At 44.7% G+C, this 16,605-nt stretch overlaps 1 protein-coding gene across 1 annotated transcript; it reads right to left on the bottom strand.

Moving 5' to 3' along the window:
- Positions 1-8,921: 8,921 nt before the first annotated feature.
- HSPA2 (heat shock protein family A (Hsp70) member 2) lies at positions 8,922-11,370 on the bottom strand. Its single transcript, XM_065685474.1, has one exon. The coding sequence runs from the start codon at positions 11,225-11,227 to the stop codon at positions 9,323-9,325; it is 1,905 nt and encodes a 634-aa protein (XP_065541546.1). The 5' UTR covers positions 11,228-11,370; the 3' UTR covers positions 8,922-9,322.
- Between the last annotated feature and the right edge of the window lie 5,235 nt (positions 11,371-16,605).

Below are 16,605 nucleotides of genomic sequence, written 5' to 3'. Positions count from 1 at the left end.
ATCTCTCATACTAGTCATTCACAGTGGGTCAGTGTTATATATAACTGGTACTGCTTAGATTGCACCCAAAATTAGTACAAGTTATAGGGACAAAAGCACTTTTTGCCAATAGAAGTCAAGTCCCCGTGAGGAGGGAGGCTTCACGTTACAGCTAAGCCAGCCTAATAGCTAGTTGTTGATGGAAGAGGCATTCTTGCTCCCTCCCATCAATTTTTACAACATTTATCTTGTGTTGATTCTTTATCTTCTCTGTCCCTGCAGCAAGGCGGCTCCCTACACTGTCAAAAATAGTAATCCAGCAAAAATAAATAAGAAGCTTTGTGCTGAGTTAGCATTTTACATCAGTTCATGGTGGAGTCAAAGAAGGGCCAGCATTGATGCAGATAAAGACAAGGGGACAGGGGGGAGGACCACACTTTTCAGTACATCGGGTCAGCTATAAGGTGAAAACCAGCCATAATCTAGGAAAATGTTGTTAGTATAGCTGCACTAGGCCAGTATATACTTTGAAGAGATGAAGATACCTGACCTAAGACTTTTAGATAAGTCAGTTCAGTAAGACAGAAGGAACATATTGTGTGCTTTCGGCTCTTAAAGTTGGCATTCATTTTTGCAATAGTTTCTGAGATGTTCATGATCACATGGAATAACAAATGGGGAAAGAAAATTTCTTTAAAATAACTTGTCCCTAACTTACCCCCATTTCCACAGCCCTCCGAACACTGCAACTATTCTCCTACAGGTACTCTTTAAAGGTTTATTCATGCAAACAGAGTCAGCCCATGGATAGATAAGCAAAAATCTCAGATCAGCCTGAAAATTCAGCTCTGGCTCTGTCCTCTACAGCCATCTCATCTCTTCCTTTTCTTTTTTTCTTTTTTTTTTTTTTTTTGCCAGTTGTATTGTGTATGTTTTGTTTCCAGTTGCTATTGCAGGCTGCCAAGTACATATCCATGACTTGGCAGCCAAGTTACATATTTAAGAGGATGAGAGAAGCAGGTTTAGAAACGACCTCAGATCTCACCCATGGCAGCCAGGCAGCACTATAGAAATAGGCTCCCCACCAGGGGAAAGGGGGAGGTATGGAACTGGTAGCTTGTTGACTCATTTGTGTAGAGTAGGGCTGTCATCAGCCTCAGGAGACCATTATCCTATCTTGGCTCCAGTAGAAGTCGTGCCAAAAGGACTGGCAAAAGTAACGGCGGAGTTGCAGATACTTGGGCTACCTAGGCTAACATTCACAGCACAGGAGGCAGGGGAGACAAGCCTTCACCTGTGCTAATGTTGGGAGAAAATTGTCACAAAAAGCCCAGACTAAAGATACGGAGAAACTAAGACTCAGAACTACCTACAGGGGGAGCAACTGTGAAGGAAAAGGCTGGGGCTGAGAGCTAAAGACAGAGCTGACTAGGCAGGCAGCGAAGGCCTGGGAATCAGGGCAGCAGACAGGTGAACCAGGGCAAAATTAAGACAAATCCAGCAGGAATTTATGGAGAGTGGGACAGAATTGGCTCTGGCCCAGCACACGGACTAGGACAGGCAACAGTTTCAGGGGGAACCCCAAGACTGACTGAATTACCAGGGCAGGAGACTTGGGATACTCAGAAGCAGCACTGTACTACCCTTCACCAAGTGTTTGCTGGAGGAGAACAGAACAGCCCAAGTATTTCATGAGCTAAGGCTGCAGAGGTGAGCATCAAGCATCCCACCCATGCTGACTGCCCAAATGGGTATCAGTCTTGAAAAAGAACTAGAAGCTTGGCATTGTGTGGCAAAGAAGATTAGTGTCTGCTGGATCCCTGCTTCAGCTGTTGCAAGAGTTGGAAGCTGTAAAAGGAGTGAGCCAGAAGATTAGAAGTGGAATCAAGGTATAAAAGTTGAAGCAGTTGAAGGCTACATGGAAACTGATTTCCACATGGGCTTCAGTCACAGAATGCCAGGCAAATCACTCCAACCTGCATTCAACCCTAATGACCATTATTTGCATGCTCTTTTCTTTCTGAGCAAATGGCTTGGCTTCGTGGAATTCTGAAATGCAGGACTCAGTATCCACAGCTGTGACAGAAGCCAATGGGAACTCTGCTTTGAACAGCCTTAAAAAGCATTTAATACTAAGCTGTCTGAAAAAAAGCTCCTTGTCATCTCCAGGGAAGATCATGTAATAGACACGTGGCAGCTGGCTTTTGCTGATTTGTTTTATCACCGTCTTTCTGTGGGAATTATGCACATCTCAGGGGTGAAAACTGAACTGATAATATTGTGAAGCACTTGAGATGTAATGGTGATGACCTCCACAGGCAACCTCCTAAGCGATAATTCTTCTCCAGAGCCGAGGCTGGAAAGCACACAGAAAATAGGGTGTAAATTGTACTGGGAAGTATTACTCTCTTTGAGCACACGCTGCCCATTGTGTGCACTGTCTGAGGCAGGTGCCCTACAGAAGGAAAAAAAAGAAAAAGAAACTGTTACTGCATAATTAAAAACTGGGTTCTAAAGCACAAGCACAAAGCAAGCAAGAAATCAGCTTGTTCTGATGGTCATAATTCTGAGCAACTGACCTTGCAGCCGTAATAAGCTTCTTTTAATGTTGTCATGTTTGTGTGTCCATGTGCATCCCAGTAGCTGGGAACACTCAACAGTACGTGAATACATCCATTCTGTAAGTATATCTGATGTTTCAGTTGGATATCACACCCAGAAAATAAACACATGAATAAACTCAACAAAATTATCACTGACTCACCATCCAGCCATTCACTTCTTTTCTGCCTCGTTTCTTCTTGCTGGGTCAGGTCTGTCTTCCATACCCACCGCATTAATTTCCTCCTCTTTTCCCAGGGTCAGTTAAATGACAGGCCTGGTTTCTCTGGGCATATTAGGCTCTGTGTGTGCGCACTACTGTTTGTATTAGAAACACAAGTGCAGAATTCAATTTCACAGTAACTAATTCTTAGTCCATGACTACTCCATTTACCTGCCAAGTATTTCTGCCTGCGCATTAGAAACAGGATCATGCTATATGAATGGAATAAATAATGTCCTCAGGCATGATACCAGGAACACCGGTATGTTTTTTCACTTCAGATTTGTGCAAAATTGAAACTCAAAATTTCTTGGTTTCAGCAATTTGCACCGTTTTCACTTATCAGCACTGCTGCATTCCAGTCCCATTCCTTGGACCATGCACAGCAAAGGGTAGTTAGACAGCTGCACTGTAAGTCCTGGAGAGATACTGTGTCCACCTCACATCCTGTCTTCTGGGACACCGGCACTAGCCTTGCCACAGATTCAGAGCCCTGTGGCCTGGCTATCTGCCGCGTTCAGTGGTGGCTACATCCACAGCCACCAACTGCCTAAAGGTGTTTGATAGGCAAAGGCAGCAATAGCTACAGAGCCCAGGTCTAAGGGAAATCAGGAGGCAGAGATTGCCTAGCACCGCTTATGGGAACGCAGGCTGCTTTTGGAAAGCCAGAAAAACCAGCTGCACATTCTTTTACTGAAATCCTCATGCAATTACTCCCTGTGCATTGTTTTATCAGATGAGATTACTGAACATTAGCAGTTGTCAGCTGTTTTCATACAGCTAGGCATTTGCCTTGTGCCCCCAGTAATCAACCTTTTGTTATTAACATGCCTCTAATAGAAAGGCCAAAGTATTCGAATGTACCTCATACTCAGTAGGTATTTTCAAAACTTTTGATTCTGTATTCTGAGGTACTCAGAAATCTATGGAGCTTAACAAAAATGTCATAGCCTATTTTCTAGTTCTGCTGTAGGATATAATAACCATCTACATGCTACAGAATTAGGAAAACAAGTGAAAATTAATATAGAAGTACTATAGGCAAGATCTTCTCTATTCAACTCCATAAGCTTTGAAGGTAGTTTTTGCATGGAACTCCTTCACTTTTAATTTCTTACCGGACTTATCGGCTTATTAGAATATTTAGTTTAGTTAGCCTCCACCTGCAGTGCTGGGGATAGGACTAAGGACTTACTAGCATGAGTTCTCTTTAACCAGACTGTGTTGGTACATTTGCAAACATGTTGTGAATGAGATCTGCAGCAGGAAAAGGATTCTGCCAAATGAGAGATAAATGTGGTTTTGATAGAAATAAGCTTACATTTTTAGATACAGCCTGGAAAAAAAATAATGCTGTGTTCAGCTATGACGTGATTGCTAGAGTGTCAGTTCAGCCACGCAACAGCTCGTACAGGGGTTGACTTTAAATATTTCATTATGCTTTCCAGTGAATAGCAGGACAACCAAGACCCTAAATCCATTTTTTCATCCAGAGTGCTGCCTGAAACAGATAGCACTGGCACTGCTAGAAGTCTTTTTGTTCTTCAATCCTATTAAAAATAGATTTTTTAACTGCTGACCTGCAATCATCTGGAGCAGCAAAATTTTGAACTGCTCCAACAGACAGGGTACAGGTGATGCTAATTGTTACCTAAGCAGAAGCAAGAATGACCTTACACTGCTTGGTCCAGGATATAACAGCGATCTGTCAACTTTGTGCTGGCCAACACACACTAAACCAAGTCCTGAATGATGGGAGAGTGTCTTCAGCAATAGCAAAGGAAAAAAATTTCCTATACTGCTATTGATTTTCCTTAAAAGAAAGACTACACGAAACATGTTGGCTCTTAAAGGAAAATTCACCCCCTCTTTGAAATTCCTGGCTCATGCTGTTATTGGGATGACAAGAGGAACCAGCTTGTCTGTGTCTACACCCTACTGATGCAGGAGAGAGTAAAGGCAAATGGGTCATGCAAGGGTGGATCAGGGGTTTTTAATACTGCTGCTTCATATGTGGAAATGAAATATGTTGTTGCATCTGGAAATGCTGGCCTGCCCAACTATATAATCACCGTGCTGCTGCAAGCAAAATCTACTCTGGAGGCAGGTCTATGCTATAGGCTTCTGCCTGCATAAGTATGTGGATGAGAGTGGAGGAGAGATGTGATACCTGACCCACATAGGTGTGCTAAAGCAGCTTTACTAGCATAACTTGTTTTGCTGCGGGTTAGGGAGGGGTTATAACTTTCTTGTGATGAACAACTGCAGAGCATAATTTTGCTGCAGTAAGAGCATCCACAAGCTTTGCTGGTTTAATATCATAGAATTCCCATGTGCCAAGGTACAGTGGCTGTGATGTAGGCAAAGATTAGACCACTGTGTGCTTTCTAAAGGGACACAGTAAGGGAAACTTATGGCAGGAAGAAGGCAAAAGAGGAGACCTGGAACACCTTTTAAATAAGTAGACCTTGAAATGCAATGCACTGACAAGACTGAAAAAAAAGAACTTTAAAATATATCATGTCCTAACTGTGAGTGTAAGGACACGCTTTTGATGATGCCTTGCATTTAGCATAAGTGCAGAGACTGGAAACATGAATTCCCTGAACATTTCCTTTCTTTTTTGCTGTTCCTCATATGTGTCTCTTGGAGTGGCTCACAATGGAGAAGACAAAATTTCTGGTGTAGTACTAAGATGCCACATCTCCTTCAAAGTTGTCACCCCGTGGCTGTGCCCCACAGTGCCCCAACCCTTCAAGGAGAACCTCTCAAATAAATGACAGGCAGCTCCCAAGAGAAAGGCTGCCCAGCCTGCAGGGCCCTATGCCATTTCTCCCGAGAGATAAAAGGAAGGCTGCCAGGATATATTCATTCCTGCCCTTGAGATAGTATCACAAGGGATGAGCAGGGCTGCAGCCTGTCTGCTAAGTCCTGTGTGCAAACTTCAAACAGATGCTCTGGAGGCGGCAGGGCACGGGGCTGACTCACCCAGCTGGCTGGCTGGACACAGCCTGCCCAAACACGTTTCAGCGTTCCAGCTCCCGGGTGGGTTGCCCCCAGACACCTCTCTTGTCCTCAGCTCCCTCCAAAGCCTCTCACATGGCACGTTGCTGCAGTAATGCTTTTGGGCTTTGTCTTTTTCTGGCTCTTCCCATTCCCCTGCAAAGCGAGGGTAGGGAATTGCAGGGTGACCTGCATCACACACAGGAGTGATTGCTTTGCATTGCTCCACACCTGGATGCACCATAAGTAAGGCGTTAAGGCGCCTAAGATTTTAATTTGGGTGACTAAATTCTCCAGTATTAATGCTACAGGTGTTCTTCTATATGAAATAATACCATCCGTACAAACTCGATCAACAAATATAAGGAGTTACAAAGTTATAATCACTCTATATCCTTCCTATGGGCTTGGCCCTTTGCACAGCCCTGTTTAAGTAAGCAAGTTCAGAAACTCAGGCCCATGGTTTTGACAGAAGACGCTGGCTTTCCTGGTGAGTCAGGACAGTACAAAGGATGAGAGACGCGGAGCACGGAAGCAATGAAACTGCAGATTTTAGACAAGATTATTTTCCTGGCTTTGCCAAATTAATTTGCAATGTGCAACTGCTGCCCAGAACTACATGTACTCACCAAATACAGCTATTTGCAAATGAGGAGCAGCATTTTCCCCTCTGACATTTACTTTATTTCTTTAAGAAAACTGGGGGGGGGGGGGGGGCAAATGTAGTCCCACCAGAGTCTATGGGAAGTTTCGACTAATAGGATCAGAGCTCACGCTATGGTAAGTACAATATACTGAAAATCAATTCAGAGTTATTCTTTGTTTTATAAACTGAGTGAATGAATGCAAGGAATCTAGCTCTGAGCCCTTCAAGTTTCCTGCCACTTGCATTCTGGGGGCTTGTTCACATATTTGAAAGGCTACTTTGTGCCTCAGGACTTAAATCCTTTTCCAGTCATGTAAGTCAGCAGAATTTTCTCATCTTTCACGTATCTCACACACAGTCCAGGTGTGTCCACACCAAAAAATATCCCTTTCCAAGGGGAAGATAAATAAATAAATATATATATATATATGCACACACATATATACGTATGCACACTATTACTCCAGTGTTAACCTGCTCATGCCCTCAGCCCCTGGGGTATTTTAACCATCTGGACAGGTACTACACTTCTGTGGTCTCTGTTGCTCCCTGCCTGCCCCACCACCAAAGGGCACAGAGCAGCAGTGGCCAAGCTGAGAGAAAGGACAGATGACAGCACAGGCTTGTAACAAACCATCTGCTGTGTGCATTTAGCTACAGCAGTTCTGCAACATACTTAAACAGACATTTGGGAAAAACAACAAAAAATTGCATTTAATAACTAGGTAGCAATGCTGAGGAATGCACAGCAAGGGCTGAAAAGTAAAGGAAACTATGTGGCAAGGGCAATTACCAGTCAGTTAGTAGAAAAAAAGGTTCACCTACATTTTCAACAAACATGAATGCTACCTAATCCTTACTACTGCCCCACAGTAGTAGGGTTTCAGTCAGGAAGAGTGTATCTAGCAAAGCATGACAGTTTGCAGCAACAGCTTTTCACTTACAGATCAGCTACTCTATTCATAAGCATATATACCTATTAGTTCCTAAAAAAAGAAGTAAAATTTAAAACTCATTCTATCGCCTCATTCTCAGGGGTCCTGTATACCTCAGCCTGGCAATCAAGAGCGTGATTGCCAGCAAGATGCCATGCACACCAACACCAAAAGCACCCAGCCTCATTATAGCCTGTCAAGATTTTACTGCAGCACTCAGCAGGTGCTGAAGTTGCTGTGACTTCTCAGATCTAGCGATGGCACAGCCATTTCACTAGGAACCATTCAATAAACTTGAAGTGGGTTGAATCACTTGTGACAACAGTTGATCATACAAGCTTTTAACAAGCCTCACACTCCCCCATGGCAGCTACTGGAGCCCCTTTCAGTAGCCAGTGAAGAAAACCCCACAGTCAGTGCCCTGGCAAACAGGCAAAGAAAAATCCATATAGTAAACCAGAGTCCTACATCTCTGATGACTATTAAACACCAATCAAGTTTATTCTTGTCAGCCTCTTATCGCAAAATATTTTTATAGACTTTTAATATGCATATATACACATCAGCTACAAGCTGAAGAAACTTAAGTCCTCACCCTTCCTTGCAGCACAGGGAGGCAGCAGGGCAGCGCTGCTGTGCTTCCCAGCACCCCAACACTCCCACTTACGAGCAAACAAACCAAAACACAGCAGATGACTGCCTTCAGCTGCCCACTGCTCTGCGGTTTTTTCCCTTAAAGGATAAGCCAGTCAAAAAATGTGCATGTCATCAGACTCCTCCATTAGAGCTCATTAATTTGCAGCTCCTCAGAGTCTAAACACTGCATGTTTTTTGCTTTCTTAAACAAATGAAGAGCTCCGGAGACGATTTGTAGTAAAGCCAGACAAGTTTAACTACTACAAATTTTGCCTGTTCCATCAAGTTCAGCGTCTCAGCTCTCTGCTCAGCACTCCCAGCTCTCAGGGTGTCCTTGGCAGCATTGTAACGGAGTGGCAGGGGTGGAAAAACCAACCCCACAAACAAAAAAAACAAGCACATTCAGTGAAGTATATGCTCAGCTTGCACACTAGCAACCCCAAAATAACTCTGTAGCAACACAATAGCTGGTCACAAACCCATTTCTGTTTTACTGAGCCCAGCTTTTGCAAAGCACGACTGTGTTTGTTGTACTTATTTCCCCACTGCTTGCTTTCAGCAAGAGGAACACAGCATTTCCCCGTGCATTTCCAGGGCTGCAGCAGCCGGGCTGGGTCCTGCCGCCCACACCACAAGCTGTGGATGAAGAGCAGGTCCTGCCCAAGAACACCCCCCTTACTTCGGGTAACTTGTCCCCCCCCAGCATTCCCCAGGCTGCACTCTGTTCCAGCGAGCTGCCACCCCACATCCCAGCGCGGCAGCCACTTTACTCACTTTCTGCTCCCAGCACCTTCTCGGGTGCAAGAGCTCGGGGAGTGCAGATACCAGCAGGAAGGTCTTCCTCACACAACCCTCCCACACCTACCCCACTACTGCCCCTTCACAGACAGAAGGAAGGTTTATGCTTTAAATAAGTTTTATTTATTACCAAAATTTCCAGAAGCTGAATTTGGCATATATTTTTAATCTTCTGTAAAGATTCTCATGCATAACTTGAAACATCTCAGCTGCAACAGTCAAGTGGTTACTTTAGAAGAGACACTTAAACAGAGACAAATATCCAGAGTACAAACAGCTGTATCTGAATTAACAAAACTTGTCTATTACTAACCTTATAAAGCAGGACGTGCCTTCCCTTTTATCAAAACCAAGCTGACAGATCTGCCTTTATACACACCCAACAGAATAAATTCTGTTATCGGCAAGGACGTTTTCCTTAAAGGTTAGAAAAAAAACCAAAACAAAACAAAGCAAAGAATGGAGTGACTGTCCATTAACCAGTCTATGGTTTAGTCCTCTTTAATCTACTTCTTCAATGGTTGGGCCACCGGAGCCACCTGCCCCAGCACCTCCAGCCCCCTGGTACAATTTTGTGACTATCGGGTTGCAGAGTTTCTCCAGCTCTTTCTGTTTGTGCTCATACTCTTCCTTCTCAGCCATCTGGTTGCGATCGAGCCATGAGACCACCTCCCGGCACTTGTCGAGCACTTTCTGCTTGTCCTGGTCACTTATCTTTCCCTTCAGTTTCTCATCCTCCACTGTCTGTTTCATGTTGTAAGTGTAGGACTCGAGGGAGTTCTTGGCAGACACCCGATCTCTGTTAGCTTCATCCTCTGCTTTGTATTTCTCTGCTTCTTGCACCATACGGTCAATGTCATCCTTGCTAAGGCGACCCTTGTCATTGGTGATAGTGATCTTGTTCTCCTTCCCCGTGCTCTTGTCCACAGCACTGACATTCAGGATACCATTGGCATCGATATCAAAAGTGACCTCGATCTGGGGGACTCCACGGGGCGCTGGAGGGATGCCCGTTAGGTCAAACTTGCCCAGCAAGTTGTTGTCCTTCGTCATAGCTCTCTCACCCTCGTATACCTGGACCAGGACACTGCTCTGGTTGTCTGAATAGGTGGTGAAGGTCTGAGTTTGTTTGGTGGGAATGGTGGTGTTGCGCTTGATGAGAGCAGTCATCACTCCACCAGCTGTCTCAATGCCCAGGGACAGAGGGGTGACATCCAACAGCAGCAGATCCTGCACATTCTCAGACTTGTCTCCCATGAGGATAGCTGCTTGCACTGCAGCACCGTAAGCAACGGCCTCATCGGGGTTGATGCTCTTGTTGAGCTCTTTGCCATTGAAGAAGTCCTGTAGCAGCTTCTGGATCTTGGGGATACGGGTAGAGCCACCCACCAGCACGATCTCTTGGATCTGGCCCTTGTCTAGCTTGGCATCACGCAGAGCCTTCTCCACTGGCTCCAGGGTGCCACGGAAGAGATCTGCATTGAGCTCCTCAAAGCGGGCACGGGTAATAGAGGTGTAGAAGTCAATACCCTCGAAGAGGGAGTCAATCTCAATGCTAGCTTGTGTGGAAGAGCTGAGGGTGCGCTTTGCCCTCTCACAAGCTGTACGCAGCCGCCTCACTGCACGCTTGTTGCCAGCAATGTCACGCTTGTGCTTACGCTTGAATTCTTCCACAAAATGGTTCACCATACGGTTGTCAAAGTCCTCCCCACCCAGATGGGTGTCACCAGCTGTGGACTTAACCTCAAAGATTCCATCTTCAATGGTAAGGATGGACACATCGAAAGTACCCCCTCCCAAGTCGAAGATGAGCACATTCTTCTCACCAGCTCGAGTACCTTTCTTGTCCAAGCCATAGGCTATAGCAGCTGCTGTGGGCTCATTGATAATACGCATCACATTAAGGCCAGTGATGGTACCAGCATCTTTGGTGGCCTGGCGCTGGGAGTCATTGAAATAAGCAGGCACTGTAATGACGGCATTCTGCACTTTACGCCCCAGATAGGCCTCAGCAATCTCCTTCATCTTGGTTAGGACCATAGAACTGATCTCCTCAGGAAAGAAAGTCTTCATCTCACCTTTGTACTCCACTTGCACCTTGGGCTTGCCACTATCATTCACCACGCGGAAGGGCCAGTGTTTCATATCCGACTGCACCGTGGGGTCATCATACTTGCGGCCGATGAGACGCTTAGCATCGAAGATGGTGTTGGTAGGGTTCATAGCCACCTGGTTCTTGGCTGCATCACCGATGAGGCGCTCTGTATCGGTGAAGGCCACGTAGCTGGGTGTGGTTCGGTTCCCTTGGTCGTTGGCGATGATCTCCACTTTGCCATGCTGGAAGACACCCACGCAGGAGTACGTGGTGCCCAGGTCGATGCCGATTGCCGGCCCTTTGCCAGACATGATGTCAGGTTGCTCTGATCAGCCACTCACCCACGCTCGCAGCTCCCGCCACCCGCTCTCGCTGCTCTCCGCGGCGCGATGTGCCGGCCCGCTGCCGCTGCCGCACGCTTTATAGCCGGCTGGGCCGTCTTCTGGAACCTGCCAGAACCCTGATGGCCAATCTGGACACCCGCCCGTGGCCAGCGGCCAATCGCCTCTGAGAATTACCGCAGAGCACCCACCTCCTACGCCCTGGCCAATCAGAGCCGTGGCTCCCTCCCCGCTGTACCGCTGCCAAACGAACCCCTTCTTCCGGGTCCTTCTCGATCCGTCTCGTCTTGCAGTCTGCGCCACAGCCCTCCACCAATCACCACACGCGCTTGGCACTAGCCCCGCCCCCGCCGCAAACGCTGCGAGAAAGTTCCCGTAGACATTCGAAGAAGGGCCGGTGATTGACATCAGTGTTATCCAATGGGGATCGGGCCGCCGCCACCGGGAGGGGCAGGCCGGGTGGTCGCTATGCGACTCACTTGCTCGTCCCCCTCAGGGCAGTGGCGTAAGGGGGCAGCGTGGCCGCGCCTCCTGGTGTGTGCCTCAGCGCTGCGGTCATCTCCGAGCCGGGCGCCAGCTGAGGGGGAATTTACCCTTATTTGGTCGCGAGGAGGCAGAAATTCAGCTCTCTCCACACACACCCCGCTCTCCGTCCAGTCCCCCCCACACCCGCGGCTTGTCGGTGCCAAACGGCAGCAGAGCCGTGTCCGCCCTGTCGCCGGGACCCCGGTGGGGCCAGGGATGAGGCGCCGCCCGCCTGAGGAGACCTCTCCGCAGCGCCGGTGGCTTGTCGCCGTCCCGCTATGGCAGAGGGAAGGTCCCGCAGCGAGCGAAGGCTGAAGCGTTTTTTAGCCTTATTTCGGCAGCAGTTGGCTGGCTGACCGCCCTCCGCGCACATACCCGCCCGGGCGGGCTGTCCCCTCGCCCTGAGCGGCCGCAGTCGGTGGTCAGTCACGGCTTGCGGGTGCTGCCGAGGTGGCGGGTAGCCTGTCCCAGTAGCGGGAGGCAAACATGGAAAGAAGGAGTTCGGGGCTTGGGAAGCCCTGTTGCTGCGTGTTCCTGCGTGGTGACCATTCTTGAAACGTCTCCAAATTTTTTTCTGTTGTGCTAATGCAGAATGTCGTCACGCCTACATTTAGCAAAAGCTATGAAGCTATTAACTCGGAGCTGGGAAAGTGCTTTGATGGAAATCTATTACACATGAAAATGCGCTGCTGTGCTTCCTCCAAATTACTCTTCCTTACTTTGAGACAAACGCTTCAAAATACTCCAGTAAGGAGAGCAAAATACCACACCGAGTTCTTTGTTTCCTCCGAGGCTTAGTGAGTCGCTCCTTTATGATAGCTACTTTAAAAGTGCGGCTAAAAGTCTGCCACCCACGTGAGACAAGGATTAAATACGCTGTATGCTTAAATCATCACTAATTTTGTCCCCAGCCTTGAGCCTTACGCTGTAGCAGCCCTCATAGAAAATACGTTACAGCTTTTCCCAGCCTGGTTTGTTTTCACGCAGTTACTACAGATAACTCCAACTCCCGATCGAAAACATCCTTGCTGCGATTACTGTGGTTTTCAAAACCTTTTTGCAAGACATGAAGATTCCACCCCTTTTGTGTGGTATGTCTGTATGTAGTTTTGAGATGGAAGAGCTTCAATTTCTGACAGTAAATACTGTACATGCTTAAGTAACTATTATTCTCCCACAGATCCTGGTCTTTTTTCACACAGGTTCTGACCTCGGGGAAATCCAAGTCAGTGGAAAATGGAAACAGTCAGCTCCCCCTGCCTCCAACAGGAGCTGCTCTGTATATACCATATGCATATTTCTTTGATGGGAAGGGTGTCAGTTTCTCTTGTAGTTAGACCAGTGACTGATTCATCACCAAGCTATCTCTTCCTGTAATTCTGCTACTTCATTCAGTTGATTGTATCGTATGGAGAGAGGAGAAATGCCAGAGCAATACAGAGAGGTGGTTGATAAATTCCGTTTCAGCTGAAAAGTTGTATTATTTATTATTTGTGTCCTTGTGAGGATTGTCCCTTAGGAGCACTAGTAATGCACAAGAACCCTGTTTTGATAGCTGCAGTACAAACTCAGATCATGTTATTTCTGAGTAAAAAGAGGATTCCTGCCTCAAAAAGGTATGTACAGAAACAGAAATGGAGCTAAGAAATCATACAGTATCGATTAGCACAATAACCAGTCTTTGCAGCAAAATTAATTTGATAAGCCTTTTAAGTGTAGCTGTAATCAATCAGGTTTTTATCAGATTTAGAAGTGACATTTCATTAATTTTGGCCTAAAACTTTTTAATATATGTTTTATCAGCTCAGGGACAAAATACATACAACAGCTCCAGACAAAACTTGTTTGGGGTTTCCTTGGCCCAGTAACTAGTATAGCCCTGATATGGTTGTACTGATACCCAGATGTGCTGATATCCCAGATGTGCTGATAACCTGCTAAAGAGCTGCTTGCATTGAGTGGGTTACTGCTTATCCTGATAGTACTCCCTCAGTCCTATTTATTTCATCATTTGAATTGTTGTTTTGCTATAGTAAATTTGGGGGAAAGATCTTGGAGGAATTACAATTCTTACAGTGTAAATGACACACTCGCTGTCAGTCTCAGGAAAAATCAAAAGGTCTGTAGACTCAGGCTACCAAATATTTCATTAAGCTTGTTGCAGAAATACTTCTTTTCCAGTTGAGCACATAGGTGCTGTTTTCTTCTCGTACCACGATACGTACAGGTCTGAGCTGCTCTTTAAGCTGTTGTTCCTAATCAGAAGTTCATGTGATGTTCTTGCCATCACCTCTCATCTCTTAACAATGTCCTTAGAGAAAGTCCTGTCTAACTAGAGAGAGCAACCTCCAAAACATTATTAAACTTATTCCCTTTTCTCAGCAGAGCTAACAAGCCTGCTGTTTGTCAGCAGTTCTCTAGGACTTTTTGAACAATTTGTGGACCAACTCATCTATGCTGTCATACTCTTATATGGGAAGAGCCACATGACTTTCTTTTATGTTGCTTCACATGCAGTCATGTTATAGGTGAGCTAAACAGACTGGTTGAGAAATTAAAGAGTGAGCTTACGGTGAAGACTTCAGCACAAGTCTGATTTTCCCTTTAACAAAACATTAGCTGTTATTCTCCCATCCTGAATGTGTAAGCCATATTTTTCTAGTAACTTTCAGAACAGCAAGTTGGCACCTCTGGAAGTAGGAGGCCTCTTTCTGATCCATTTATTTGTGTTTAGGATCAATAATACACCCATGAGTCCTGTTTGGCAGCATTATGTAATGTGCTGTAGGTTCTTCTCCATTACACTACCCAGCCAGAAATGAAGGCGGTATTTAGATTCTTCAATGAAGCAAGAGCTCAGTATCTGGCACAGAGCTAAGAATTCAGCCCTTTTCTTTATCTTGGTATTTCATAAGGCAGTGTAGTCTAAAAATAGGAGTGAACACAAGTTAAAGTTCAGTCAGACATCAGCCACTTGAATCATTAAAATTATAAAAGTAAAAATGCAATGATCTGTTCAGGTTTGAAAATCAGAAGCCCTTAGACCTTAAATTCTGGTATCCATTTCCCTTGTATCCATTTGCCTCATATCCATTTCCCTAGTAAGTCCATCCAGAATATTGCATAAATCAGATTGTATTGGTGAGGATAAATGAATTATTTTATAATACAGCAATCAGTTCAGAAAAGTCTAAGTAACAGCTGTGCTAAGAACGAAGAATATTTTGCCATAATACCTTTTCATCACTGAAATTCTTCATCATTTATATTTGTGAATACACGTCTAGTAACTGGAACTCAGACAAGAACTATCAGTATATCAAATGACAAGATTCTTTTGACAAGGTGCTGCTGTATTAAAAATCATCGTGTATGTGGGAGGGAACCATGTAACTTTTCTATGTTACTTTTTTTTTATATACTTCCACTTTTTGCACAGAGATGCTCCTTGTTAATTTGAAAGGTAGCCACAATACATGATTTTTCTTAAATAAGTGTTCCTTTGTGTTTGTACATAACAAAATAAAGTTCTGCTAATCAGTATGGTTTTGGCAGATTACACAACTGCATGATCACTAATATGGACATACTCAGAACAGCAGAATATAGGGCAGGGTAATTTCGTATTGCCAAACAAGGAGCTCAAAAATCATGAGTCAGATCGCCTAAAATTATAAACCTAGTTTAAAATTACGAGCTTAAAAAACACACACGGCTTTATTTACCTTCTGGCTTTTTAATCTTTAGCATATGGTCAGATTACACTTTCAGGATTTTCCATGTAATCTGCAGAGCTAAGTTTTTAAAAATTAAATAAAATAGCTGATTACACCATCTCACAACAAAAACTAAGCTGCTTCAGATTGATTAGACTCAATAAAATCATGGAAGTTGTCAACACTGATTAAACTAATGCTTGATGTTTCAAGGAATAATTATTTTATAATTAAGTGGTTTTAAAACACATTTATTTACATAGACTTCTGACAGTTACAGAGGCATGATTAAAAGCTGGGGTTAGTATCACTAGTGCTAACCAGATGAACTGGTGTGCTGTGCATTTTAGGCAGTTGGTTCTTTACTTTCCTAGAACTGTGGCCTCCTTTTCTTTGCAGTCAGTACCAGCTCTACTGACAGTAATAAATAAGGGACTTTAAAGCAGATAGTTTGCAAGCAATAATAGAATCAGATCAGAAAAGGACCTTAGTAAGATTAGTCTCATTTTGTGTCTCATTAAAATCTTCTTTCTTGCAATTTAATTTTTTTCCTCTGTCAGTTGTATGAGAAAAAGTGATTTTATTCTTTTATATATATGAAAAAACCCATGTTTCCCTTTTATCATCTTTTCTGTAAGATGACCTAAAATCATTCAATCTGTGCTCAAAGGCAAAGTTTTCTCAGCTTCTAGACATTCTCATTGCTTTCTTCTGGATTCTCTGCGTGCATCTTGTATCTTAACTCTTCAAGTGCATAATCAAAACTGGAGATGTTACTAGCTCATGCCTTAGAAGTTCTGAAGGAGCAGATTATACTCCAGTTTAGACATTTAGGTTTTACCCTTATTTGCAACAGCATGATGCTCCAGACTAATTTGCAGGATTTGATCCAAAATAACACATTTATTCTTTGCAATGGAAATTGAAAGGGTAGATTTAGATGAGATATTGGGAATTTCTTTACTGTGAGGGTGGTGAGACATTGGAACAGGTTGCCCAGAGAAGCTGTGGTTGCCCCAACCCTGTAAGTGTTCAAAGCCAGGTTGGACAGGGCTTGGAGCAACCTGGTCTAGTGGAAGGTGTCCTTACCCATGGCAGGGGGTTTAG

The sequence above is a fragment of the Lathamus discolor genome, chromosome 6 (genome assembly GCF_037157495.1).
Source record: "Lathamus discolor isolate bLatDis1 chromosome 6, bLatDis1.hap1, whole genome shotgun sequence".
NCBI classification, from domain to species: domain Eukaryota; kingdom Metazoa; phylum Chordata; class Aves; order Psittaciformes; family Psittacidae; genus Lathamus; species Lathamus discolor.
This window is presented reverse-complemented; position numbering and strand designations above follow the sequence as displayed.

Coding starts and splice junctions, on each gene's coding strand:
- HSPA2 (XM_065685474.1), bottom strand. CDS start 11,227: ATGTCTGGCAAAGGGCCGGCAATCGGCATCGACCTGGGCACCACGTAC.